The following is a 27500-nucleotide window of genomic DNA, read 5'->3' on the forward strand; positions in this document are numbered from 1 at the left end:
CAGGGTCAAAGTTTGAAACGTTCCTAATCCCTGCCCCTGTGCACAGGAGTGAGAAGCTCAGATGGATGTGTGCTCTCACCCCAAACCGCCGCACACGCTTCATGTCCACCAGCACCCATCAGACAGGTGAGACCAGGTGTCCACATGGAGGACAGACAGACAGACAGACAGACAGACGCAGAGCTGCAGGAGGATGATTCATCTGTGTGTGTGTGTGTGTGTGTGTGTGTGTCAGACTCTCCACAGGTGCAGTGTGTGCAGTCCTACTCATCTCAGGAGCCAGATGAGCTCTCCATAGAGATGGCTGATGTGTTGAACCTGCTGGAGAGAACAGATGATGGTATGTAAACATAACATCTGCTCCCACTGAGGGTCTAGCTCAGTGGAGCTCAGTCACAGGTCAAGACCCCAACTCATGACCCTGAGAACCTCTGCACACCAGCACACATGTTCACGCTCTCCCTGTTTGTCTTATTCGGTTGTGTTTCCTCTCAACCCCAGGTTGGTTGATGGGTGAAAGGCTTCACGACGGTGAGATGGGCTGGTTCCCAAGCCGAGTCGTGGAGGAGATCCACAACAAAGAGGTCCGTGTTCAGAACCTGAGAGAGACCTTCAGGATCCAACACAGGCCGGAGGCTGGAGGCCCTCCAGCTGGACCAAGGGTTGCAATAAGGGCAGGGAGGCGCACAAAGACCAGCAAGTACTCTGATCCTTAGAGCCTTCAGCTTCAGGAGAGCAGAGAAGCAAAGCCGTGTAAATATGAGAAGCACATGCACTCTGACACGCGTGATCATGTGGCCTCACGTTTGGCTCGCAGACATCTTCAATCAACCTTCAAAGCACTTGGGCTCCACCAAACCTACATGTGTGAAACCTTACAAACTGTTATGGAACAACAGGAAATGAGAGTTTGACCGTGGAAACGTCCAATCAGAGCCGAATGATGTCATCATGTGACGTCACACAAGGCTCAGCTGCTGATCGACTTCACAGCTTTGTTATTATTTCAGTGTAAAGCACCTTTAAGACACAAAACACACTTAAATGGTATTTAAGTGTCTAATATAATAAATAAACTTTATGGAAATGAACCAAATGTACATACATGTAATCATATTGTTCCTGCCATAGATGACTGTAACATGTCTGTAACATGACTATAACATGTCTGAATGTACCCAGACTTTACACAGCTGTGCATGAGCTTAAAGCCTGTGTGTGTGTGTGTGTGTGCGTGTGTGTGTGTGTGTGCGTGTGTGTGTACAGTCTTGCAGACATTGATGTTCAAATTCATTTTTAATGATTCTGTAAATTATTCTTAATAAAAAAAAGTTCAACTCCAAAATGTAGCTGATTATTGATTGAACAGGTCAAGATACATGTTGATCTGAAGCATGATGAAGGATGGAGCAACACTGATGTACTGTACATGTCCCTATTCCTAATGTTATCTATAGTACACATATATCATATATACCTATTTATAAATACATGTATACATATATCATATATATACTATAGACTATATTGGACCCTTAGTTGGACTTTTATTTCTCTGAACTATTTTTGCCTTCTCTGTAATAACTTTGTCCAGAGCATTTTCATTTGTTTTATTTAAAACTTTAAAAGTAGCTGTGAGGCTGAACACAACGTAAACATCCTGTGGCTCCTCCTCTTCCTCATTCTGACTACAGTGAAGGAAACAAACAAAGTGTGGAGACTGCATGTGATCCAGATTGAGTCAAGTCAAGTTTATTTGTGCTTTAGTTCAGTCCAGGCAGCAAAGTCTCACAGGGATCAGGCCAGACAACGCAGGTCATGACCCCATGACCCCAGCACAGATATTACACAAACTGAGTCTGAAGAGGCAGACAGATTACAGAGAACTAAACACACATACACATACACACACACCCCACACCCCACACTCCACACCCCACACTCCACACTCCACACCCCACAACCGCAATCGAGCTTTGTGTGTAAACTCTTCGTCTCAGTCTTCAGTAAGGTTTCCTCTGTTCAGGATGCAGACACACAAACATTCAGTTTAGCTTTGTGTTGTTTAAATGAAATATTAAGATGTGGACATTAACAATGTTCTTATCTTACCTTTGATTTTTGCCGTTCTGAGGAGGAAATAAAAGAAAGTCGTCAGATCAGTGCTTTGGATGATTGAGCTTTGACCTGTAACTGCATCATAAACTTATATAAACTTTCCAGATGAAACACTGACCTGAGTGCAGATAGTGCAGCATTACACACAAGAGAGCCAACACTGTGACCACAAAGAAGCCAACAGAGAGGAGCAACATCCAGCTGGTCGGCTCTGAGCAGAGAGGAGAGCAGAGGTTAGGAGTCAGACAGCTCTGTGTGTGTGTGTGTGTGTGTGTGTGTGTGTGTGTGTGTGTGACACATTTACATACACTTACCATCAACATAGAGGATGAAGCTTTTGCGTATGGGCGCGCGCAGAGACAGATGGGAGACACTGCAGGTGAAGCGAGTGCCTGAGTCTCTGAGCGAAGGCTCCAGGTAGAAGAACGCTGAGAGGGAGAACGTCTGATCGTTGTTGTGTTTATGGCTGGAGAGCAGAATGGTCTGGAGCTTCTCAGGTAAAGGGGAGCCCACCTTCTGACCCGACTCTGAGACTTTCTCCTTGTACCAAGCCATCTCTACATCCAGAGGGTAGTACCTCTCTGCCTCACACACCACCTTCTGGTCTGTGCCCACCACCAGGGAGAGGGTGGGGCCAATGTTGAGTGACACCCGAGGAGCCTCTGAGGAGGGGGGAACCATATTAGACTAAAGGCCACCAGGCATGATGAGAACATGTGTGTGTGTGTGTGTGTGTGTGTGTGTGTGTGTGTACGTGTGTGTACATGTGTGTACGTGTGTGAACGTGTGTGTGTGATTACTATTGCTACTGAAGTTACGACTGAATACCGATATGAAGCCAACATATTGATCGATGTCTGATTCTTACTCACCCTGGATCTGCAGAGTCACATCCAGACTTAGAGAGAGTGGAGTGATGGACACAGAGCAAACATAAGTCCCATCATGCTTCATCTTGATGTAGGGCAGAGAGAGGGAGGCCTCCTGTCCTGCCGAGGAGCCCTTGAGCACCACACCAGTCCCTTTGCTCTGCCTTGAGTAGCTGTTATGGCTGAAGAGAGGAGTTTTCTCTCCGCGGTGTTGCTGGTACCATTCCACCGTGAAGTTTGGTCGTTTGTGATCCACAGCAAACTGGCAGTGGAGCTGCTGCTGGGAGGTCAGAGCTGCACGCACTGATGGAGAACGGGTCTGAAGAACCATGGCAACTAAAATAACACATCAGCACAAAGAGGAAGTCAGTCAGTGGAAAGAATAAAGAAAGAGGGCAAACTACAGACTTTACCGGCTGTATCATTAATATTGTTCATCTTTTAATTATTGTTTATTATTGTTATTAATCTTAAAATGACCTAAGTCTGCACATTTTTATTATTCATTCATTTAAAAATGTCACTGTTGTAGTTGTTTTTAAATAATTGTCTCAAGACCAAAACCAAGTGTTTCATTACCAGAAGCCTCCACTGGGGGCAGTGATGAGTCTGAAACTGGCTCTAACTTCATGGCGAACATTTGTATTTTCCCACATTCTAACACGGAAGCTCAGAGAGTTACCTGTCGTGGTGAGAATGTCTCCATCCTTAATAGCAGGCCAGCTGTTGTAGTGCAGCTGAGCAGGGGGGGGCTCAGTGGAAGACTGTCTGAGGAACACAGAGAAGATGAAGGAGCCCCCGGTGTGTTTGATGGTGCACCTGAACCAGCTGTTGTGCTCCTGGGGGGCCTGGGCCGGCCAGTGGACCTGGATGCCCTGCGTGCTGTACCTGTGCAGCTCACACCCTAAATGCTGTGGCTCCGCCTCCTCCAGAGACCGCTGCAGGTCCAACTTTGGTCCTGCTGTAAAACAGAAGTTATTATTAGTGAGCAGATATGTTCTTTTATCTGAGGGTGGTCAGAATTAAGAATGTAATGTAAGGGTTAGAGTCCCAGAGGTTCAAGTATATAATAATATGATCTAAAGTTCTTACCCGTGAGCAGGAAGGTGAGGGCCTGCGGGTGGACAGGTCTGTCTCCTCTCTGACCGAACTGCAGCACAGCGTCTCTGTGGAGCCGCTCCGTGTGCGTCTCGTTGTTCTTCAACATCAACAGCTCGTCGATGAACTCACAGGGTAGCCATGTCAGCAGGTGGACACAGTGAACCCCTAAAAGAGAGAGACAGAGAGAGACACAGAGAGAGAGAAAGAGAGAGAGGGACCGAGAGAGACACAGAGAGAGAGAGAGAGAGAAAGAGAGAGAGGGACCGAGAGAGACACAGAGAGAGAGAGAGAGAAAGAGAGAGAGGGACCGAGAGAGACACAGAGAGAGACACAGATAGAGAGAGAGAGAAAGAGAGAGAGGGACCGAGAGAGACACAGAGAGAGAGAAAGAGAGAGAGGGACCGAGAGAGACACAGAGAGAGAGAGAGAGAGAAAGAGAGAGAGGGACCGAGAGAGACACAGAGAGAGAGAGAGAGACAGAGAGAGAGGGACCGAGAGAGACACAGAGAGAGAGAGAGAGAAAGAGAGAGAGGGACCGAGAGAGAGAAAGAGAGAGAGGGACCGAGAGAGAGATTTACTTACTGACCGACGTTCTTTCGCCACAAAACCTCGGAAATGTAAAATATCGACGAAAAAGACCGTACCTGCATAAATATATAAGTAAATAACTCGCTGTAACATCATACTGATACAGTTTGTTGGTGGAAGTCGCGCCTTGCTTCTTGTTTCTTGCGTTGCTGCTCGTAGATGAAACTTTACTTTCACTTTCATTTAGAGCGAAACGAGATCTGCATCTGCCGCTCTGACACTCAAACACAAACTTAACTTTACTGATGAGCTCCATGAGTGATACACAAAGACTTTACATGCAGGAAGACTTCACATGTGGAGATTTCAGCCGCATATCGATCTCTAATCAATATGTCGTCCCGTTCTTCACCCGCAGAAATGTGACATAAATGTTTAATATCTCATCATCAGGTCACATGAGATCACACGAACAGACCCGAGTCAGTCTGACGGAGGTATTGCTGAGATACTCTGTATGGAAAGAGACCCGTTTGTTGCCTTTTGGCGCAATATAAATAAAGAACTGAATACATACATGTGAATATGACGGTCAGCTGATCTGAGCTCATTCAGTCAGACACTTACACACATCATCATCATCATCATCATCATAACTGTAAATATGTGCAGTGTTTTAGTACATTGGTCCAAACCCTCACCCACTGCTCAGGCACCAGTTTACACTCACTGACCACATGGTGGCGCTAGAACAACAACTTCCACATTTTGCCCCGTCACTTCTGAACCACGCGTCACAGAATCAAAAGTCCTTTTGTCACTGGAGTCCCTGTGACTGACTGTGTTGATTGATTTTGATTTTCTTCACTGTTTTGCCACAATTTTCTGCCAAAACTGAGAAGACGCCTGAACAATTCCACATCTCATGATTAAGAGATGAAGTGTGGCTGAGATATTCAATATATTCATGTGATCAGTTTGTAAGTTGACCAAAGAGCTGAACTCAGAGCCTGTCCTCATGTTCAGGTCTAGTTTGGGGCTCAGACTGCGGGGCCCTGGTGTGTAGGAGGCAGAAGGCCCAGGTGGTGGCGCTAAAAACTAAACTAATCATTTGAATTGTGACACAAACATGACTAGAGGAATTATTAGGATTCATAACTCCATGTTGAACAAAAGGTCGATCAAAGAGAACACAGTATTAAAACTTCATAGCTTTATTTGTATGTCTTTGGAAGGATTTGATTGACATCGCAAAGTGCCCAGTCACAATGTTTAGAAATAAACCTTTCCCATCCCTGGGTTACTCACTCTGAGTCCGGCTTCTTCAATGGTTAAGTCACATGAAAATATCTCTTATATCATCCAATAGTAAAGCAGGATGAACATCTGGAGCAGCTGCAGCAGAGCAGCACATTCAATAAGAGCACTTGATAACAGCTGATTCCATCACAACATCAGCCTGAAGTCTAGATGCAACACAGATTAGAACAAGAATACAAAACCACACTCAAGGTCACTTCAAACTACATTTGGCTGCTGACAGAATGAAGTTGTAGTGCAAACAAAGCCTTCACTTCCACAGTGTCAGCGTCTCTCTGGGCCATCAGGACTCTACTCTGTCTTTGGTCTCTGCCTGTGGTACAGCTGCTGAGCTTTCCTCAGCAGGAGCATGAACCAGTAGACCTGTGGAGCCAGGATCACTAGGTTACCCACATTGCACTGCAGCGGCAGATGGAAGGGCACCATGTAGAGGGGGAGTCCATACTGCCGTCCATACTTCAGGTACATGAAGGGGAAGACCAAGATTCTGCACGTGAAGAAGCTGACAAGAAGGATGATGCCATTGATTCTCTGGAGCCTGGTGTCATGGAGACCCAGCTGAGTGACAGAAGAGAAACATGCACTTCAACAACATGCTGGGCAACCTGACATGGCACACACACACGCGCGCGCGCGCACACACACACACACACACACACACACACACACACACACACACACACACACACACACACACACACACACACACACACACACAGTAAGGAACAGCAGGTTAGAGAGGAAATGCAGGCGTACTCTCATCTCACATCTTGTGGTTGAAGTAAATGATAGTAAATCAATCACAGCTGATCCATGATGAGCCGCAGTGACAGCAGGTACAGATGTAAACATGTAAACATGTGGTTTACCTGGAAGAGGATTTTTCCAATGGATAGAAAGATTGAGCTGAGCTCTGTGATGAAGAGGCAGCCGACGAAGAAATCACCAAGTCCTCCTCTGAAGAACTGGAAATCACACAAACTGTCAGTGTGCCTGTGTGTGTGTAGATATATTTATCTTTGCTCTATACACACACACACACACACACACACACACACAGTAATAATATCACATTTTATCCTCAGCCTTTCTTACCAGAGTGATGGGCATGAATATTAGAAGAAGAGCCGAGTGATGAAGGAACAACATCCAATCCTTGATGAGGAAGGCCTTAACTGTCTGAAGGGAGTGGCCCTGGTTATGACCTTTGACCTTCTGAGCAGTGTAGTGGCTTAGATACATGGCATAGATGTCGTTGGCCATATATGGAGCCCCAAACCAAACAAATCCATTGGCCAGCCAGTGACTGTGTGTGTGTGTGTGTGTGTGTGTGTGTGTGTGTGTGTGTGTGTGACAGACAGAAGAGTGTTTACTTCAGTTAGGATGTTTATAAGAACACACTGTAGACTTCATGAGGTGTGTGACAAACATGACATTCACCTGCCAGTCATCACATCTTTGCAGGATGTCACAACAACGACACCAGCCCCGGTTGCCATGGATGCATGGATGGCAGAAACCAGTCTGAGGAAGAAGCACAGAGAGACCGGTAAGCCTGTAAGCCCACAGACACACTGTCATTCACTCACTCTGTCTAAGATTAATAAAGGCCTTTGGCTTGTGTTGGACAAAATGTCAATGTCAATAATGTGATGGCAAATCAACGCCACGTCACAGAAAAGAGCTCATAAGCCTGCTAATGTCAGCTGTGTTCAATCAGTCCGATTAAACTGCAAACACGCATCGGTCTCTGTTCAACACCTGAGACCACGGAGGAGTGAAAGAGAAACAAACTAGACTGTAAACTAAGCTGTGTTATCAACAATAAGCAGCATTATTAAAACTCATCAACCGCTGTGACCGTGCGAGGAGACACCTGCGTGATCATAACCCAAGCTGACAACCTGAGTCTCTAACCTCTCACTGACACACACCACGTCCGCTTCATTCCACTGAGTGAAAGTCGAGCGCAACAACTTCCGGAAGCTGTAAAAGAGACCTGGGAAGAGCACAGAGCCGCAGAGAAGCGCAGTCAGCTCCATGATGTGAAGTTACGCTCCTCTGATTGAGCTCGCTGTGTTTGTTTGTTTGTCTCATCCGGGTTCTGGCAGGAAGGCGGGGCTTCGCAGAAGTCTTAGCTCTTCGTAGCGTTCAAGCGCTATGATTGGCCAGAAGTCAGTGCGCGCGCCAGCTGAGCCTCTGCGCTGCACACTCAGCATGATGCGGTTTTTCAAGTAACCGTCATTTCATGAAGAAGAAGAAGAAGAAGAAGAAGAAGAAGAAGAAGAAGAAGAAGAAGAAGAAGAAGAAGCCCTGAAATAACACAAATATACACTAAGGGTTACTCCATACTGTTTCAATTTGAATCTACTTGTACCTAATATCGCCTATTTTACCTCAGGGTCTTCCAAAAAAGTTAAACAACAGCAATAATAATAATAATACAACCTTTTTTCTTTCTCTCTATCTCTCTCTCCTTTCCCGCCTCTTCTATCTCCTAAATGTCCTATAACTGCATGTCCACTAACATGTCAAATGTTTGCTTCAATAAGAAAAACAAAACACAATGACAAACACAACCTTAATGACGTATGTGTGTATTATGGGATGTGTTCATTTGTATTTGTTTTAGGTGTCAGATTGGTCCACTGTTTGCTTGTGAAAATAAAATAAAGCCCAAGGTGTCACTGAGCTCTTAAGCTCTTATGTATTCATCATAACAACAGAATAAAGCTCCTCTCACTTCATCCACATCTGCTGCCTGATTGCAGGACTGTGATCCACTTCAAATTAACCGTTAGGATGCAGAGGGAAATGTAAACATGGACCAATTAAGACAATCAATTCCATTCCATAATGGAGATAGAGAACTATACGTTTCAGCAATTTCACTCAGAATAAATAAAGTTTTATCTTATCTTATCTTATCTTGCCTTATCTTCTCTTGTTAACGCTTGATCTCTCTCATTCTTACCTTCAGTTTGGTGTGGTTTTGTCCTATAAATGTATGAAAGTAATCAGGCTTGCTGTGTACATAATATCAATATCACATTAATAGACTATTTACTTGTACAGAATATAGACACGGGGTCTTGTTTGAATCGGACAGAAAGAAGTTCATTAAATGTTTGCGTTCTGTTTTTCTTACTTGAAAGAAGAAGAGTGGCGCCGATAATAATAATAATAATAATAATAGTGAACACGTGTTGGGAGTAAAGGTTAAAGGTTTGTGACCTGTGTTTACGACAGCACTATGTCACCTGACGGCGGTGGACCACTCACATCCTTGTTGTCGGAGCACGGGTAGGAGAAACTTACGTACGCTGGCCGGACGTTCGTCCACTAACCAAGACGTCACTTCCGGAACCTAGCACGGAGCAAAATGACAACAGGGTTGTTTTCGTCAAGAAGAGCGATTCAGAGTTGCCATTAAAGGTTTGTGCCGCTGCGTTCGGAGGCTTCACGCGTGGGTCTGTGGCGAAATGTGATGAGTTAGCGGTGTCAGTGTGTTAGCTTGGTGCTCTGGTGCTCTATCTGTGCCTCCATGATGCTCAGTGATGCTCAGTGATGCTCAGTGGTGCTCTGCTCTCTGGATGCTGCTCTGTTATCGTGTTCCTGCAGCAGCTGCTTGTTTGCTATGTTGAGCTAACAGCTTAGCACCCTTAGCACCGTGTTTCATTCATTTACCTCTGTGTTGGTTTGTGTTTGGACAAAAGTCACAATTGAAGCTCTTTGTGTTGTGACCAAGAGTCAAAGCATCAAGCAGAAATCTAAACTTTCTTATTTGTAATTCCATTGTGTCCAAAGTTTCTGTATAACAATAGTGAATTAACCCTTCGCCTGAATAACTTCATGATGACAGAAGATCTGCTTGGCTGTTGAGTTTGAAGAGAAGCAGTATTTTTGTTTACATAAGTGTATCAACATAAAGCTAGAGCATGAATGAGAAACAACATCACTCAGTATTCACTTGAATAAAGCTAAACAGAGCAGCAGCATCATCACAGGTGTTGGGAAGGAAAAGATCAAATGTTATCAACGTGAACTTCACTCCCCATTTCAAAACGCTTCAAATAGAGTTTTGCATCTAAGCATAAATCTGTAATATTCTATCAAAGTCCTTTCCTGTCTCATCCTGTGTGAGTCTGTGATCCAGCTTATCACTGCTTCACCTTTGTGTTCCTTCAGTTATCCTGTATTTGACTCAGTCTGACCTTTAACCTTGTTGGTGTCACAGTATCAGGTGCTGCTGTTTGCTCTCCAAGTCTATCAAACAGCTGACAGAGAGATCTGTGGCCTGTATCCACACATCCACACAGCTACATAGACCTGCACGCCTGTAGTCAGCTGAATATTTAAGCTTTTTAGTTTATTGCCAGTAGATTCTGTAATAGTTGTGGGACTCCAGTCATTTCAGGACCTGGAATAAAGTAATCATTCTGCTGCTGAGACACAATTCAATTCAACTGTCCTTGTGTTGTTGTGTATCCGTGTTCTTCCTGACTTGGCCTCTCTCCCACGCGGCTCACAGGCAGAGGGGGAGCCGTTCAGAGGGAAGGAGCTATGGAGCTGCTGGAGAACACGGAGGGACGCACCTTTGTGGAGGTGATCAGTGAAAAGTACAGCCCAGACAACTTCCCTTACCGCCGAGGGCCCGGCATGGGAGTGGTGGTGGTGCCGACCGTTGCACCTCAAGGTTCACCCTTGAAAGGTGAGGAGCTGAGCAGGAACCGTGTCTTTAGTTCACCTGAATGATGCTCACGTCTCCATTCACCTCCACATTCACTTCACATCCCTGTCATCCTCTGTGATGATGAAGAAGCTATGAGGAGTTTCCTGATTATGGGATGTTTTTCTCTAAAATCTTTCCCTCAACCTGCTTGATCAGCTTGTGCATCACTTCCGTGCCGTCGTGATGCACAGGCACACTCAGATGATTAATCAGCAGCTTTCAGGAATGTCATTGACCTTATTTGGGCATGCCTTCACTTCCTCTCATTCCATCACACTAACTGATACTAATATAGGAACTACAGCAAGCTCTAAATCTCTGAATCCTAATGAGGTCTCCTTGGATACGTGAACAGAAAACGTGTATTCTGTATTCTCTGACACTTTGGCGTCTGTTGCTCCTCTAGAGTGAAGGTCTCACATGCTGGACACGTTGGCTCCCTGGTTCACAAATGAAATCCGTTTGCTTAAGAAACAAGGGGGAGTCCACTTTATGAACATTTTCATGATTTCAAAGCAGTGATTGACAGCTCTACTCCCAGTAGGACAGCAGCTTCAGATGTTGAATGAATGAAGGACCCTCTGTCCTTTCATTGGCCACCTCCTCTGAGCTAGTTTCCTCCTCCAAGCCCTCTACCTGCGTGCTTCCTCTCCTTGCCTGGTGCTTGAAGCCTCTCTGCTGTTACTAACCTCTGTTGAATGAACTCTTGCCCCCAGACCGTCTCAACCTCCCCAGTGTGCTGGTGTTGAATGGCTGTGGTATCACCAGGGCGGGAGAAGAGGCAGGGATCGCTGCCTTCTGCTCCCATGTCATGGAGCTGGACCTCTCCCATAACAAGCTGCAGGACTGGCAGGAGGTAACGCTTCTGAAGCTCAATGAGATGAATGGACAGACTGTGCTGTATATGTGGGCTACTGCACCTTGAAAAGGATTCATTAGTTTGGACTGTTGCTTTCCATTGCATCACTTTCTTTTTCAGATTAGTAAAATTGTGTCCAGCATCCCCAACCTGGTGTTCCTCAACCTGAGCTCCAACCCTCTGGCAGGCCTGGCCCTGGAGCCTCCCTGTGCTGAGGCCTTCTCCCGGATTCGGCGCCTGGTCCTTAATAACACCCAAGTGTCCTGGGACACCTTGCTGCTGCTCACTCAGCAGATGCCTGAGTAAGACACCTGCACCTCTGCTTCTCCATCTCGCTGGAGCTCCTTAGGGGGGGTTCAGGCTGACAGAAGCTTAGAAATGTGGATTTCAATCATGTGCCAAACTCCAGATTGTACTCATTTTCACCCCAAACACTGGGCTTTTCCGTCCACTCTCCCCTGTGTAGGTGGGCTCAGGTTGCAGAGACCAGCAGCCTTGGACACGTCCTCCAGCTGCTTGGGACATCCCAAGGCATGTCCTGGGCCCAATGGGATCTGTAATCCCTCCAGAGTATTCTGGATATGTCCCATTGTCTCCTCCCAGTTGGATGTCCCTGGATTAGATCAAATCCTGTTCCCAAACGGCTTCAGCTGACTCTGTTGTAGTCCCTACTGATGTCCAAGCTGCTCAGCCTTCCTGACTCCCTGTGTAGGAAACTAATTCTGTCCCAGATCTCCTTGTTTTGGTCTCTACTAACATGGATCTCCTGACTCTAAGTGAGGGTGGAGACTTTACCTTCAGGCTCATCCCAGCTGCTTCATGCTGCTTCATCACAAACACTGGCTCATGTTCTAAAGTGCCCCAAAAATACATCTAATCTATTAACCCATTCATACTATACCACAGTCAGATGATTCAGATGGCAAGTTTGATCAGATTCTACATTCATGTGGTAGTGAAGCACTTCCTGAAGCATCTGATTGATTTGCTATTTGAATCTATTGAAGTCCTGATCTATCTTCACTGGCTGGCTTTGGTCTGATCCACATCAGGATCTTAGGGTCCGCTGTAGATTTAAATTCTTATTTTCACGTGTCCCTATATGATGTATTACAGTTTCAATAGTTTGAAGTTTAGAATAGTGTTGAGTGGAGAGTTTTATCTACTGTACTTTGGGTTTCATTATAACACCTGAGGATCTATGGGGGGTGTGATTGATTGTTTGATATTGAAAGCTGAATTTCAGTGTTTCAGTGTTGTTCCCTAACGTGTGTGTGCTTCAGCCTCCTCAGTGCTTTCATCTGTGCTGTTCTGCAGGCTGGAGGAATTGTTCCTGTGCCTTAATCAGTACAGTCATGTGAGTGGCTCCAGCTTGGCTTGTCCCACCTTGCGTCTGCTTCATATCACTGACAACAGCCTCCAGGACTGGGCCGAGGTCCGCAAGTTCGGTTCTATGTTCCCCAGCTTGGACACACTCGTCATGTCCAACAACAACTTAGCCTCCATCCAGGACAGTAAGGACATCCTGCAACGACTCTTCCCCAAACTCCGCTACATCAATCTGCACAACTCAGGTGTGTGTGTGTGTGTGTGTGTGTGTGTGTGTGTGTGTGTGTGTGTGTGTGTGTGTGTGTGTGTGTGTGTGTGTGTGTGTGTGTGTGTGTGTGTGTGTGTGTGTGTGTGTGTGTGTGTGTGTGTGTGTGTGTGTGTGTGTGTGTGTCTTGATATGTTAAGTCTTCACACACTCTTTTTTTTCCTCCTATGACTTTGGACTTGAGTGTATTCCCCATCCACTCCCATGTGTTTTCAGGTCTGAACCAATGGGAGGACATTGAGAAGCTGAACTTCTTCCCTAAGCTGGAGGAGGTGCGGCTGCAGGGGATTCCTTTACTGCAGTCTTACACCAACGCAGAGCGCCGCAGCCTCATGATAGCACAGTGAGTCTCATTTGTGACATCATGTGGTTTCTCCATCTAGAGTCTGGTTTGCTGTGTAAAGTAGTGGTGTGTTCTTCTTCTTCCCTAACGTGAGCGTTACTCTCCTTATGAAGCACTGAGCACAGCTGGATTTCTGTTATTGTGCCGCTCTGTGCTGTCATTTCCCACAATGCAGCAGTTATGTGGAAAATCTATCCTACAGCATAATTTGAGCCTCCACACACACACACACACACACACACACACACACACACACATGCTCCACAGTCTGACTGCAGGGTTGCATCAGGCCAAGCTTCATCAGGCCAAGCTTCAGTTCAGTTCTGTCTACTTTGCTTTCTTAGTGTTAAATTGTCAATATGTCATTTTTAATAATCAGTTGAACACACATCTGATCATTTTAATGTGTGTGTGTGTGTGTGTGTCCTCCTCAGGCTTCCCTCTATCTCATTGCTTAATGGCAGTGTTGTGACCGACTGTGAGCGAGAAGATGCAGAGAGGTTCTTCATCCGTTACTACCTAGACTATCCTGAGGAGGAGCTGCCTTACAGGTGTGCTGCACTTTACATACTCTACGTGTGTGTGTGTGTGTGTGTGTGTGTGTGTGTGTGTGTGTGTGTGTGTGTGTGTGTGTGTGTGTGTGTGTGTGTGTGTGTGTGTGTGTGTGTGTGTGTGTGTGTGTGTGTGTGTGTGTGTGTGTGTGTTAAAGACCTGACACACACCTCTTTTTCACTACAGATATCATTCCCTGGTAACAAAGTATGGGAAGCTTGAACCACTTGCTGAGATTGACCTCCGACCTCGCTGCTGTGCCCAGGTGGAGGTACATTGTGAAGGAAAAGTGGAACAGGTCTGACTAATCCCTCACTAACTAACTAACTAACTAACTCAGACTAGTTATTCTGACTCATTATGATAAACAGCTTTAAAGTTATATCACTGATATGTTCCTGAGCTCTCTCTCTCTCTCTCTCTCTCTCTCTCTCTCTCTCTCTCTCTCTCTCTCACTCTCTCTCTCTCTCTCTCTGTGTTTCTGTCAGGTGAACATACGATTGGACCAGACGGTAGCCGAGCTGAAGAAGCGTCTGACTAATGTTGTCCAGCTGGCCTCTAACAACATGAGGCTCTATTACATCACCAAGTGCACCGCTTTTGGTCCAGAAGAGATGAAGTACAACACCCGGGCTCTGCACTCCTACAGCATCCAGGACGGTGACGAGCTGCTGGTGGTGCCCAAGACCAAATGACCCGGCTGACACACACACACACACGCACACACACACACACACACACACACACACACACACACACACACAGCTGGAGGATCAGAGCTTATAAGTGTTGGGTTGATTGATTGAATGACTACATGGATTATTTGTTGATTGGTTAAGTGACATTATGAAGATGCCAGATGAAGGTGATGAATGTCGTCATGGAGCTCCAGCAGGATGATGATGGTGATGATGATGATGATGATGATGATGTGAGGCTTTGGCCATATTTGTTTCTTTATGATCAAGCTTTGTCACAATAGCAAAGTGGAACATGCAGCCACCCACCCCCCCCCCCCCCTCCATGTCCCACAGCCCTGATCAGCTGTCAGGCAGCTCTGGAGCTTAGAGTGCTGCTCTGACTGACAGCACATCATCACACAGAGCAGGACTTGTTAGAGGACTGTTCAATGCAAAGTCAGGCTTCTATCTGTCAGCCTCGTATCTGAAGAATCTAAAGGCTCAGGCTTGTTCTGCTGTCCGTCCCTCACTATAACAGAACTCCTCTATAGATCTCTATTCTTCACACCTGTTCAGCAGAGAGGCTGAACTTTAACTCAGTGGCAGACAGAAGCATAATGTAATTCTTTAAAGGGCTGCAGTTGCCCTTGCAGTTTCTGGAATTAATTAACTGAAGTGGAGATGAATGAAGCAGTTTGTGGGCAGGACGCTCTTTAAAGTGTCTCCAGCACGACTTCACTCAAGAGCTGAACGCTGGGCAATGCACATCACTAATGGATGTAAGAGTGTAAGGATGACAGGTGAGGATTCCTCTGATGCTGACCTGTCTGTCCAAAAACACACACACACACACACACACACACACACACACACACACACACACACACACACACGCCTGCACGCCTGCATTCACACTTGGCACACATAGCTGTCATGTTAAGTGCTGCCACTTACAGGCAGCATCTGGCCGTGTTCTAATTATATCTGCTGCTGGCCTTGACCACAGTGTTAGAGAAAGGACACACACACACACACACACACACACAGGGACCCAGAGAAAGAGAAACTGATCCCATTGTATGTATTTGAAGCAGGTAAAGCTTTTTGTCCATATGAATCAGCAGCACTGATCTTCTTACTGCTGAATGTTGTAGTTGTAGTGGGAGCAGGATCAAGCATCGCCCGGCTCCCTCAGACACGCCGCCATGCTTGTGTGTGTGTAGATTGGAGAGGAATATTACTGTCATGCAATCCAAACACAGAATATTGCTTCAGAACTTAACCAGGGTTGCATCAACAATTGTCTGATGCACTGTAAAGAATCCTTTATAGCCATGCTGGTGTGTTAGATCAGACGCTCCAGAGTCTACAGAGTCTTTTATTTTTAGAGCTATATAAGAAGTAAAGGCCCTTAGTGAAGGCAGAGATGGGATGCGTGTGTATTCACATGTGCATCAATAACTCCTCTCATGTCCTTCATCTGGTAGAAGGTCTTACATTTAAACTTCACTTCATTCTGCACAGAAATGCTTCGCTTCCACCAAAGACGGCTCCAGATGTAAACGTGTATGTGGGCTATAATCTATGTTGTTGTCTCTATTTATCCACCTTGTATAGCAGAAGTCCCAGTCATGTTTCCAGTAGCAACCAATTCAAGCAGAAGCAGGAGTGTGTGCTACATGCAGGGTTCTACCGGGACATATTATGGGATATTCTTCACTTTCTCCCCTCTACAGTTGTCAGTATTTACACCAGGTGGAGGCTTCAGTATCTTCTCCTCTAACTGCTGTCATGCAGTTTAGTGTATATAGCAGCTAAACTTGAATATTTTGAAGAAACATACCGATACAGGATGGAAGAGAAAAGAGAGTAAAGTCATCTTATTGGCAGGTTTTTCCACTTTGCCCATCTCAGTGTTTGCAGCTTCATCCAGAGGCAGCAGAGCTCAGGCCGGAGCCTCTGCACCGCCTGCTCCTCAGTGTGACCTGTGTTTGAACATGTATGTAGTGTATCCAGTGGTGAAGGTTTAATGGTATGCATGTCCTTTATTTGTAAGGAAGTGATCTCTATGCCTGTGGTGTGATGATGCGTTCATGTGCTCCAGTTCACATCAGGATCACTCTGACAGGTTTACACTCATTATGGGATTTCTTCCTCTCTTTTTTTTTTTAATTGAAACACTTGAAACCCTTTGAAGAGCTCCAGAAGTGTACTGAGGAGTTCAGTCATGTAAGTGGAACCACAGGCCCAATAAAAGTCTTCTCATAGTTGGAGTGCATTGTGATCAGAGCTCAGGTCCTCATTCTTCACTGATCAGCTGATTCTTTATAAACATGCCTGCATGTGCTGCTGCTGCTTCCTGTGCTTCATTTATGATCATTCAGAACTTTAGTTTGGGGAATAACTCCATATAGACAGAAAACAGGGAGATAGGCTTGCTTTACATTCAATTCTTTCTAACCCATGAAGTCATTCTAGGCTCCCCAAAGGCAGCTGGAGAAAGAATCAGAGAGAAAGAGAAAAGTGAGCTCAACCTTCTGCAAACTCTATTTATTCATGTTAGATTCATGTTCAAGTATTTGAGACATCTGAATTTATTTTGCTGGGGTAAACACACACACACAGACACAGACACAGACACAGACACATATGTTCGTCCTCTACATCTGTAAATTGGACCGTTCATTATTTATTTATTATTTATTTATTTATGATCCTTATGGCATTTCTCTTATCTCTCCTCTTGTTTTTGTTCTGCAGGGTAATAAAGTTTCCTCTCTTCTCCTAAACTAAACGTCTCCGTTTCATTTCAGATACCTAATCTCCGTTTTCCCCGTGAAGCCTAAATGCGACATTTTAATGAAAGAAACTTGTGCTGTTTACGTTCGTCACCATGGCGCCGCCGTCAGGGGGCGTTCCCCTGATGACGCAACCCGAGCTGTGCACCAATCGGAACCGGGTTCTTTGAGCGGACCGTGTTGTTATTAAAGAATCGTCACCACAGCGCAGAGGAATAAAAGAGGTGACTGAACTCTAACGGGCTCCATTAAAGGCTCCAATTCAACCAGAACCATCCGAGTCCGGTCCAGGGTTCGGGTCCAGTTCGGCCCAGAGGCACAGTTTGGTGGCATTCTGCTGCCATTTCTGCTCGGGATGTTCACCCTCAGTGAGCGGTGAGTGATGCGCTGTACTCCATCATAGATCTGTGTGTGTGTGTGTGTGTGTGTGTGTGTGTGTGTGTGTGTGTGTGTGTGTGTGTGTGTGTGTGTGTGTGTGTGTGTGTGTGTGTGTGTGTGTGTGTATGCGGACACAAACAACACAAAGTTAGATCAAACTCATGAATATAAAGCTGTTAATCCCCCGTGTTTACCGGAGCGGCGCGGTGTTGTTGGACTATTATCGGGTTAATGATGGAGCTAAGTGTTACACACAGCTAGCTAGCTGTGCGCTACATAGAGCCCACATACATGACGTAAAGTGTTCATATGAACTTCATGCTTCACTCAGTGACTCATGGAGCGGCTGGAGGACCGAGCGGCTCGGTTCGGTATGTGTGTGTGTGTGTGTGTCTCTGTGGTCTCCGCCCCCTTCAGGTCTCAGTTAGCAGCAGCAGCGTCACTCACATGTGCTGAGGATGATCAGAACATACAAACCAGAAGGAAACATGTTTATACACACACTAACGACTCCATCAGACTCAGCTCCGGTGCCTCCGGTGCCTTCAGTGTCATTCCATCCTGTAACGTTATCCTCCTCCTCCTCCTCCCCCTCCTCCTCCTTCCTCCTCCTCCTCTTCCTCTCAGCACCAGCCCGGGTCCATTAGCCTCCTGCCTCAGCACTCAGCTCTCCATCTTACTACAGGCATGTTTACTAGAGATCCACACAGCTGAGGGGAAAGAATACAGGACTGATTCACATACATGTGTACACATGTAGTCTGTACATATAAACTAATACAGTACATGTTTATTTTCATGTGTGTATTCACTTTGTTCTTAAAGTATTAATACCTCTGTTATTACATGTTGTTGTTGTTGTTGTTGTTGTTGTTGTTGTGTTGCAGTCTTATTCCAAAACAGATTCATGTTCCCTCATACTTCTACACCCAATACTCCAGAAAGATAAATCAAAAACAGAATTTTAGAATTTTTGCAGATGTATTGAAAAGTAGAAACAGAAATAGAACTCTGACAGAAGAATCCAGAGCTTCACTTAGGCAGGGATGTGTGTGTGTGTGTGTGTGTGTGTGTGTGTCAGTCTCTCCCTCCTCCCACCTGCAGGTCAGCAGTGTGTCACAGGATCAACATGGAGACTGAGCAGTGTCACTTTGACACATAGAGGACAGGGAAAGCTTTCATGTGTCATGTTCAGAAGGAACAGGAACATGAAACACACACACACACACACACACACACACACCACTGACCACTTTGTCCTACTGCTCTGTATTTAAGTATCAACAGAGAAATGAACACATTGGACTCAAAGTAAATAAATAAATAAATGTGTGAGGGGAAATTAGAAAAAAATGGAAATGTGGAAATGAACTGAGGAGGGGGAATATTTAGATGGAGCTTATGTTAGTATCTTTACTAATGCACATTTGTGGCGGTAGGAGAGTTTCTGTTGCATCACATGTATGTAGGGCTGTGTGTAGCGTGTAGGGCTGCGTGTAGCGTGTAGGGGGGCTGCGTGTGACACATTGTGGCCTGATTGATGGTCTGGATTGTAGGACTCAGTCTCCAGTCTTGTTGTCTCCATTCTTGGGGTGAACCTGCAGCTTGCTAAGTCCTAACTCTAGTCCTTTAAGACTAGCAGGAGGACTGGAATGCCCACCAAGTGCTGAGTGACCTGCAGAGGTCAGAGGCATCTGCTATATTTACTGGCTGTGTAACTTGATCTGTGGCATGTTGGAGCGAGCGAGCGCTGTGCTCATACTATCTTCTCACATTCAGGGGGGCCACAGCCTCCCAGCAGCCTCGGCCCCATCACTCTCAGTCCACTCAGAACTACAAGGGTGAGCCTCTTACACATCAACTTTACTGCCACTTCTCCTTCCTTTCTCTTCTTCTAGCTCGGAGCTTCAGTGTGTTTGTCAGCTGGAGGCCATGTTTCCTCTGCTGTGCTTTGATGGGTGGACTACATTAGTTTAGTTTCATCATAAATATTTCTGGCTCAACTGGAGGACTTGAGCAGTGTGTTTCAGAGTGCAGCATGTGTCTGATCTGTGTGTGTGTGTGTGTGTGTGTAGGGTTTGTGATGGAACATTGTGGCTTCATGGAGGAGCTGAACAGTAATGAGTTCATGTGTGAGCGTTCTCTCTCTCTCTGTCATTAGATGATAGGAGCTGAAGGAAGCGCCTCACTCTGTAACAGTAATCCAGAGAATGTGTGGAGCGGTGGCCTGAATGCTTCCTTGGCCTGATTTGGGCTGAGGCTGCCTGCTGTAAAGACTGTTTGCTTAGCAACAGCACAGCACAAAGCCAGGAGCTGTTGATCCATGTTGTCACGTAGAAACCCGCCGGCCCAGCTCCATTATTCAGACTTCATCTCCTCACTTCAAACTCATTTTCTCTATCCAGGCTTTGTGTGTGTGTGCTGTAGCTTGTGTTTGTGTTGTGATGCTTACATGTTACATTTCTGTGTGTTTCCTCAGGGGTGATCAGTGACAGAGCCAGTGTGTGTGTGTGCACTGTGCTTTAGGTACAGGTGGATGAGCTGCTTCATCTTCATCACTGTGGGCAGGGTCTAACACACACCACTGTACACACAGCAGGTAATACCTTTATGTATGAGTACACACACGCACGCACACGCACGCACACGCACACGCACACGCACACGCACACACACACACACAAACACACACACCACTGTACACACAGCAGGTAATACCTTTATGTGTGAGTACACACACACATACACACACACGCGCACGCACACACACACACACACACACACCACTGTACACACAGCAGGTAATACCTTTATGTATGAGTACACACACACACACGCGCACACACACACACACACACACACACACACACACACACACACACACACACACACACACACACACACACACACAGAACTGCAGCCTTGCTGCCTCATTCATTCCCTCCTGTCTCCACCTGAGAGAGACTTAACTGCTATTTCTCCTCATTTTCATGTCAAGCAATCTTTTCATAAAACACAGAGACACAACCCATCTGAACCTTATTCCAGGAGGAACGTCTTCTATCTCTCCTGCCCCTGCTTGATGCAGTCAGCAGCTGGCCTGGAGGCTCTGAGGCCTGAAGGAGCTCGTCTCCTCTCAGCTCTTAGGGTTTTACTCTTGATTTGACTTGTTGTTGTTTACATGTTGTTTATGTTGTTTCTTCTGACGGTATGGGCAATCATTTGGTTTATGCATCCTGAACCAGGATCACTACATTTAATAATCCATCTGTCACTCTCAGGGACCTTCATCAAAGTGACGCCTTTAATGCAGCTGGCATACAAATCTGTATACATTTAAATGAATGAGTAATGAAGTGACAAAGTTAACACTGCAGTCTGTCAGATGAAGGTGTGAGGAGCCATCAGCTCCAGGCTCAGCTCAGCTCCAGGCTCAGCTCCAGCCTCAGCTCCAGGATCAGCTCAGCTCCAGGCTCAGCTCCAGCCTCAGCTCCAGGCTCGCCTCAGCTCCAGGCTCAGCTCAGCTCCAAGCTCAGCTCCAGGCTCAGCTCCAGCCTCAGCTCCAAGCTCAGCTCCAGGCTCAGCTCAGCTCCAGGCTCAGCTCAGCTCCAGTCTCAGTCTCAGTCTCAGTCTCAGCTCCAGGCTCAGCTCAGCTCAGCTCAAGGCTCAGTCTCAGTCTCAGTCTCAGCTCCAGGCTCAGCTCAGCTCCAGGCTCAGGCTCAGTCTCAGTCTCAGTCTCAGTCTCAGCTCCAGGCTCAGTGCTGTGATGTTAGTGATCTCTAAACTCCTCTGCCTGCACAGAGATCACAATGTCTCACCCCAGCGCTCAGTTACCAGAGTTACCTTCTCAGAAGATGAGGCTAAATTTAGCACCACTGAAGCCATCAAAACAGAGAGTAAAGACAACAACAGGCCCACTCTGTTGTTGTTGTGTGACAGCCAGAGTGTTAACAGTGTGAATGTGTAACTTCAGCGTATTGAAGCAGCTCTGGCTTCTCTATAAAGACATGAGCCAGCATCTTCAGACTCATATCCACTCTGGAGAGAGAGAGAGAGAGAGAGAGAGAGAGAGGGAGAGGGAGAGGGAGAGAGAGAGGGGGAAGAGGCTGTGTTAGTGTGGGACAGAAGGCCCACACACATGAGGTTAGCATGTATCTGTGCTGGTGTGGATGCAGTGAGTATTACAGCTCAGATTGCTTTAGTTTCTTCATTCAAATGCTCTGAGAGGAATCAGAACCAGGATCAGGTTTAATAAGCCAGACCCCAGTCCGAATGGATCAACCATCCACAGCTCCACTCCACCAGACAGAGTCCCAGAGTGGAGCAGGTGACAGATTCCAGAGCAGCAGAGCAGAGGTGTCATTGTGGCCTCACAGACCTCAGGATCTCTTATCTGCTTACATGTCAGGTTATAAATAAGCATGAGGCCACCGCTCACACAGCCCCTCACAACATTCATGTGAGTGGTTCTGTTCTGACACAGCTGCGGAGATCAGGCACAACATTGGGTTACTTCTGATTTCTTAATCTGTTCTATTCTACGGGTTTGAACCCAGGAACTGGACTTTGAAGAGAGAACCTCAGTCTGGAAACTGCACTCTCACTCACTCTCTCTCTCTCTGTCTCTCTCTCTCTCTCTCTCTCTCTCTCTTTCTCTGTCTCTCTCTCTCTCTCTCTCTCTCTCTGTCTCTCTCTCTCTCTCTCTGTGTGAGTGTGTGTTGATCACAGTAGAGTCTTGGTCAGTTAGCTCCATGCTGTTATCAGGAGGCCAGAGTCAGAGAGTGTGTGGCAGCTTGTGTCTCCAGCTGTGGTTGAGCTTCATCTCACTGTGATGTCACTCAGCAGTTGTTAACTTGTGACATGCTGTACTGCACCATTATGGTGTTATTACCATGACAACCGTGAAAACACAAGACAGGGGACGGGCCGGCCCGTTCTCTGATGACCTCTGTCTGGACCTCACTGTATAAAGAGTGAGGTTCATATTTATCACTACAGTCTCATTACTGTCACATCATCCTCATGGTAATGTTGCTTGTCAAACTGTATGCTCATGATTCTTGTTGACAAACTGAACGCGGCTCCAGCTCTTAGCTTAGCCTCCTCCAGATCAATACGCTGAATTATTGATACATCTGTGGTCAGAGAAGGAGAAAGACCGATGGGCAGAGAGAGAAAGCAAGAGACCCACAGGGAGGGAGAACGAGACTGAGGAGAGAGAGAGAGAGAGAGAGAGAGAGGGAGAGAGAGAGAGAGAGAGAGAGAGAGAGAGAGAGAGAGAGAGAGAGAGAGAGGGAGAGAGAGAGAGAGAGAGAGAGACTGAGAGAAAGAGAGAGAGAGAGAGAGAGAGAGAGGGAGAGGGAGAGAGAGGGAGAGAGAGACTGAGGAGAGAGAGAGGGGGGGAGAGAGAGAGAGAGACTGAGAGACTGAGAGAGAGAGAGAGAGAGAGAGAAAGAGAGAGAGAGAGAGAGAGAGAGAGAGAGAGAGAGAGGGAGAGAGAGAGAGGGAGAGAGAGAGAGAGAGAGAGAGAGAGACATACACACAGAGCAGGAAAAGAGGGAATGTAGCAGAGAGATGTGTTGAAGAAATCGGAGCCTCCTCTGAACTCAACACGCCTCAGCCATGGCAGAGATGTTTATTTATTCAGGCACTGCTGAGCCTGGTGAACAAGAGACTATGTGACTCTCACCACAGGAACACACACACACACACACACACACACACACACACAGGCACCAGCTCCCTCAGCCTGGATCAGGACCAGGACACTGAGCTCTGCTGTGAGAGGGGAGAACACATCAGAAGGTTTCTATAAGAGGCCAGCAGCATCTCTGTGACTCAGTGAACACACAGCTCATAGGCTCACACTCTAACAGAACTGTGTGTGTGTGTGTGTGTGTGTGCCTCACTTGAACTGGCACCAAGATGGGACGGCAAAAACATGAAAGCAGGATATTAGAAATATATTTATCAGCTGACCGTCCTCAGATGGAGAAGCTGATGCTGAGCTTCACACACACACACACACACACACACACACACACACACACACTGATTTAGTCTCTTGAAGCGTGTCTTGACTGTTAGCTTGATGCTGATGGCTCCACACTGATCTGTTGTGTGTTGTGTGTTGTGTGTTGTGTCTCAGTCGATGCAGTCTTCCAGAGGCTCCCTGTGGCTGAGAGACCAGCAGAAGCAGCACCATGTCCCGCATCTCCTCCAACGCCAAGCGCTACGCTGGCTCCTCCTCCTACAGCAGCCACTACACCTCCTACGGCTCCTCCCTGACCCCGGGCATCAGCTCCTACTCTGACCGAGAGAGGCTGTCCTCCTACAAGTCCCCCACTTCACCTCCCACGTCTTTAGGTTACTCCTCCAGCTACCTGAGCAGCTCCGCCGCTCGCAGCCGCAACTACAGCACTTCCTCCGACCCCGACCGCGGCCGGGGTCGCACCGTCCCGTGCACCGACATCCTCGGAAGCAGCGGGGGCCGGCGCAGCGAGAGCCTCAGCCGGACCTCTGTGAAGAGCTACGGCGGGTCAGGGCTGAGCGGGGGGTCGGCCTACGGCGGCTACAGCTCCTTCACCTCCTGCTCCGCCCGGCCCAGCTACCTCTCCTCCTCCTCCTCCTCCTCACCGGTGTCCTCCATATCACTCAGCCAACGCAAATCTGTATCCCAGAGTGACCTGAGCAGGGACCTGGCCTCTCTGGGCCTGTCTCACTCCTCCTCGTCTTCCTCCACACCCTCCTCTTCCAGCAGTGCCCTGAGGAACTACCGCAGTAGGACCAGCGATGTGGCGGACTCCTACGTCACCGGTTCCCGTCTTGACTACTCGGGCGTATCTCGGAGTTCTACTCAGGAGGCCCTCTCACGTAACTCCTCCCAGAAGGCCCTCAGTAGCAGCAGGAAAAGCTTCAGCTCCTCCTCCTGGGAGCGGAGTAGTAACGGGCGGTCCGACTCCCCCACCAGAGACTCCACGGTAAGAAACCTCTCCTCTCTCCTCTGTCCTAACTCTCACTGTCTGCTCTCCTGCTCTGATGTGACCTCTGTCTCCAAACCAAACATCATGGGCCTCCTCTCTCTGCTGTGTGGGGTTAGCTGTCTGAACCAATAGGGGGAGCTGTTCTACAGGTTAAAGGACTCCATGTGTCCATACATACTCCATACCATACTCCATCAATCTTAATACTGACAGTCTGTCTTATTTTCTTGTGTAACAAACAACAAAGTGGACATCTTGACTGCAGTGTGTGAGTGACACACAGTGGCCTTGTTGTGTTGTAAACTCATTGTTGGGATGACATAGATAACTACATCATAATAATAGAGTGTTTATTGAAATAATGATTCAAATTCACAAGCAAGCTAACCTGGAATTTGTTTTTGATCAAATCTGAATAAGTGACCTGATAATAACACCAGGAGCTGCACGGGTGTAGATGTGCTCCTGATGGAGGCTCTGTCTCCATGCTGCCTGTAGAGCACTGAGCTCCTGCTTCACTGAGCTCCTGCTTCACTGAGCTCCTGCTTCACTGAGCTCCTGCTTCACTGAGCTCCTGCTTCACTGAGCTCCTGCTTCTCTGAGCTCCTGCTTCACTGAGCTCCTGCTTCACCGAGCTCCTGCTTCACTGAGCTCCTGCTTCACTGAGCTCCTGCTTCACTGAGCTCCTGCTTCACTGAGCTCCTGCTTCACTGAGCTCCATGAAAGCTTCACAAACACTGAGTGGAGTTTTGGCTGCAGCCAGGTTTCTCTGTGGGAGACACAGCCTGGACTCAAACACTCAGAGCTGGATTATGGATCTCTACCAAACAAACCGTGTTACCTAACAGCAGCAGAGCAGCCAACACACACACACACACACACACACACACACACACACTCACACACATGCTCAACAATGCCACTATGCTGGCAACAATGTGCTTCATGGCCGTGCATGAAAACACAGCTTAGTACCAAAGAGGACGGGGAATGTAGCCCCGCCCACAAGCTGGCCGGTCCTGAAAAGCTGGGCTGAATCTGGCCTCCCTTACCTTACCTTACCTTACCTTACCTTAGCTGGAGAGCGGTGTGTGTTTGGGGGTCGTGGTAGGCTGCTGGGTTTGGGGGTGTGTTTGTTTACCTTAATGCTGCTTCAGGGGGGAGGAAGCAGGGTGAGGGGAGGCTGGGGTCAGAGGTAATGGGGGAGGTCTGGGGTGATGGGGGTGAGTTTCAGCCCCTCCCCCCCTCACACATACCTAGATTGTACAGTTGGACATAATGTTTACTTCCATTTGTTTGTGAGTGACTCTGGTGTCACACATGAGGATGATGAAGGCTCTCTCTTGAAATAGCTCTGGTTAGGTTAGCTAAAAACAATCCTGCTGCTTTGTGGAGAGCTGACACAGGAACAGCAGCTCCTTCTGCCCTGCAGGGACATCATGAGCTCCACCCAGAGTTAGGGACTTAAGAGGGGCCGCTAAGTCTAAAGATCAGCAGGAACACCGAGGCGTCTTCAGAGCTCAGATGCACAGATGCAGCTTTAGATGATACCTGTTCCTCTAGCTTCTCCTTTATGTAGGGTCAAAGATCTGACCTGCTGATCAAAGTATAAACATGAGGAAGTATAAAAGGGAAGGAAGAACGATGTTGTTGGTGTTTAGACTGGTTGTAAGGCTGTTACAAGGTGGTTACTCTGGGTTACTCTGGGTTACTCTGGGTTACTCCGGGTTACTCCGGGTTACTCCAGGTTACTCTGGGTTACTCCGGGTTACTCCAGGTTACTCTGGGTTACTCTGGGTTACTCCGGGTTACTCCGGGTTACTCTGGGTTACTCTGGGTTACTCCAGGTTACTCTGGGTTACTCTGGGTTACTCTGGGTTACTCTGGCTTTGTTAGTGGCGGTGGTTCAGACTTCAGGTGTTCCTTCAGGAGAGTGTGCTTGTCTCACACACCTGTGCTGGTCTGAGGTGGCTCACCTTGCAGGGCCATGGGAGGAGAGGCAGTCCAGTGCCCCCTGCTGGCTGAAAGGCTGCCTGCACACTGAGTCACTGAGCCACACACAGAAGACCACTGACCACAGATACAACCATGAGCTGGAGCCTGCAGCTGGTCAGCCGTCTGTCTGCACACACACACACACTGACTGACTGACTGTTGTCATGCACCCCCAGATGACATCATTCAATATTTCTCATATTTATATCACTTATATATTTCACAACACAATGAATTTGTTATAAAACAACCTAACAACCTTCTGTTCTCTAATCAATCACTTCAGTCCTCAGACCCTCAGCTGTGTGTGTGTGTGTGTGTGTGTGTGTGTGTGTGTGTGTGTGTGTGTGTGTGTGTGTGTGTTTCATCCTCTGATCACACCTGACCTCCTGTCAGATCAGCTGGGTGATGACTCCTCACTTGTGTGTGTGTGTGTGTGTGTGTGTGTGTGTGTGTGTGTGTTATCACATTACGATTTCTTGTGACCTGAAGTTCTTTTATCTACCTTTGTTGAACACACTTATTGGAAGTCGCTTTGGATAAAAGCGTCTGCTAAATGACCCTAATGTAATGTAATGTAATGTGTGTGTGTGTGTGTGTGTGTGTGTGTGTGCGTGTGTGTGTGTGTCTCATCAAACAGCAGCACATCT

At 47.1% G+C, this 27500-nt stretch overlaps 5 protein-coding genes across 8 annotated transcripts in view; 3 read left to right on the forward strand and 2 right to left on the reverse strand.

The window, feature by feature from the left end:
- The window catches only part of ngef (neuronal guanine nucleotide exchange factor), a 95303-nt gene extending 93966 nt beyond the window's left edge, over window positions 1–1337 (forward strand). For all 3 annotated transcript variants that reach the window (XM_076167882.1, XM_076167883.1, XM_076167881.1), the window contains 3 exons: window positions 47–126; window positions 236–340; window positions 502–1337. In XM_076167882.1, the coding sequence (XP_076023997.1) occupies window positions 47–126; window positions 236–340; window positions 502–716 (400 nt within the window). In that variant the 3' untranslated portion in view covers window positions 717–1337. The remainder of the gene's footprint in view (window positions 1–46; window positions 127–235; window positions 341–501) is intronic.
- Window positions 1338–1727: 390 nt separating this feature from the next.
- dhrs13b.2 (dehydrogenase/reductase (SDR family) member 13b.2) lies at window positions 1728–4891 on the reverse strand. The gene is made up of 8 exons (XM_076167884.1): window positions 4733–4891; window positions 4080–4253; window positions 3670–3945; window positions 2991–3323; window positions 2433–2780; window positions 2237–2329; window positions 2113–2129; window positions 1728–2018 (listed from the first exon to the last, which is right to left on the reverse strand). The coding sequence occupies exons 1-8, from the start codon at window positions 4857–4859 to the stop codon at window positions 2004–2006; spliced, it is 1383 nt and encodes a 460-aa protein (XP_076023999.1). The 5' UTR covers window positions 4860–4891; the 3' UTR covers window positions 1728–2003.
- Window positions 4892–5814: 923 nt separating this feature from the next.
- On the reverse strand, window positions 5815–8032 carry LOC143014083 (TLC domain-containing protein 3A-like). Its single transcript, XM_076167863.1, has 5 exons — window positions 7854–8032; window positions 7377–7460; window positions 7032–7242; window positions 6806–6901; window positions 5815–6494 (listed from the first exon to the last, which is right to left on the reverse strand). The coding sequence occupies exons 1-5, from the start codon at window positions 7976–7978 to the stop codon at window positions 6228–6230; spliced, it is 783 nt and encodes a 260-aa protein (XP_076023978.1). The 5' UTR covers window positions 7979–8032; the 3' UTR covers window positions 5815–6227.
- A 1254-nt stretch (window positions 8033–9286) lies between these two features.
- On the forward strand, window positions 9287–17456 carry tbcela (tubulin folding cofactor E-like a). The gene is made up of 9 exons (XM_076167895.1): window positions 9287–9371; window positions 10468–10647; window positions 11385–11524; window positions 11648–11829; window positions 12845–13101; window positions 13338–13464; window positions 13899–14015; window positions 14203–14314; window positions 14505–17456. The coding sequence occupies exons 2-9, from the start codon at window positions 10500–10502 to the stop codon at window positions 14709–14711; spliced, it is 1290 nt and encodes a 429-aa protein (XP_076024010.1). The 5' UTR covers window positions 9287–9371; window positions 10468–10499; the 3' UTR covers window positions 14712–17456.
- Window positions 17457–17686: 230 nt separating this feature from the next.
- The window catches only part of usp2a (ubiquitin specific peptidase 2a), an 18195-nt gene continuing 8381 nt past the window's right edge, over window positions 17687–27500 (forward strand). The window contains exons 1-3 of one of the 2 annotated variants that reach the window (XM_076167866.1): window positions 17687–17869; window positions 20352–20471; window positions 24021–24852. In XM_076167866.1, the coding sequence (XP_076023981.1) occupies window positions 24076–24852 (777 nt within the window). In that variant the 5' untranslated portion in view covers window positions 17687–17869; window positions 20352–20471; window positions 24021–24075. The remainder of the gene's footprint in view (window positions 17870–20351; window positions 20472–24020; window positions 24853–27500) is intronic. The other variant, XM_076167867.1, reaches the window with a different exon arrangement.

This window comes from Genypterus blacodes, unplaced genomic scaffold, assembly GCF_046128005.1.
Source record: "Genypterus blacodes isolate CSIRO-AG114 ecotype Tasmania unplaced genomic scaffold, CSIRO-AGI_Gbla_v1 ptg000180l_1, whole genome shotgun sequence".
Lineage (NCBI taxonomy): Eukaryota > Metazoa > Chordata > Actinopteri > Ophidiiformes > Ophidiidae > Genypterus > Genypterus blacodes.

Bases quoted from the DNA above. Each gene is read 5' to 3' on its own strand.
- dhrs13b.2 (XM_076167884.1), bottom strand. From the start codon at position 4,859: ATGAAAGTGAAAGTAAAGTTTCATCTACGAGCAGCAACGCAAGAAACA. The intron at 3,946-4,079 runs GTAAGAACTTTA...GTTTTACAGCAG, and splicing joins CCTCACCTTCCTGCTCACGG to GACCAAAGTTGGACCTGCAG. The intron at 2,330-2,432 runs GTAAGTGTATGT...CTCTCTGCTCAG, and splicing joins CTTCATCCTCTATGTTGATG to AGCCGACCAGCTGGATGTTG.
- LOC143014083 (XM_076167863.1), bottom strand. From the start codon at position 7,978: ATGGAGCTGACTGCGCTTCTCTGCGGCTCTGTGCTCTTCCCAGGTCTC. The intron at 7,461-7,853 runs GTTAGAGACTCA...CTTCTTCCTCAG, and splicing joins GTGGTGTGTGTCAGTGAGAG to ACTGGTTTCTGCCATCCATG. The intron at 7,243-7,376 runs GTGAATGTCATG...ACACACACACAG, and splicing joins AAAGATGTGATGACTGGCAG to TCACTGGCTGGCCAATGGAT.
- tbcela (XM_076167895.1), top strand. From the start codon at position 10,500: ATGGAGCTGCTGGAGAACACGGAGGGACGCACCTTTGTGGAGGTGATC. The intron at 10,648-11,384 runs GTGAGGAGCTGA...TCTTGCCCCCAG, and splicing joins TCAAGGTTCACCCTTGAAAG to ACCGTCTCAACCTCCCCAGT. The intron at 14,016-14,202 runs GTGTGCTGCACT...TTTTCACTACAG, and splicing joins GAGGAGGAGCTGCCTTACAG to ATATCATTCCCTGGTAACAA.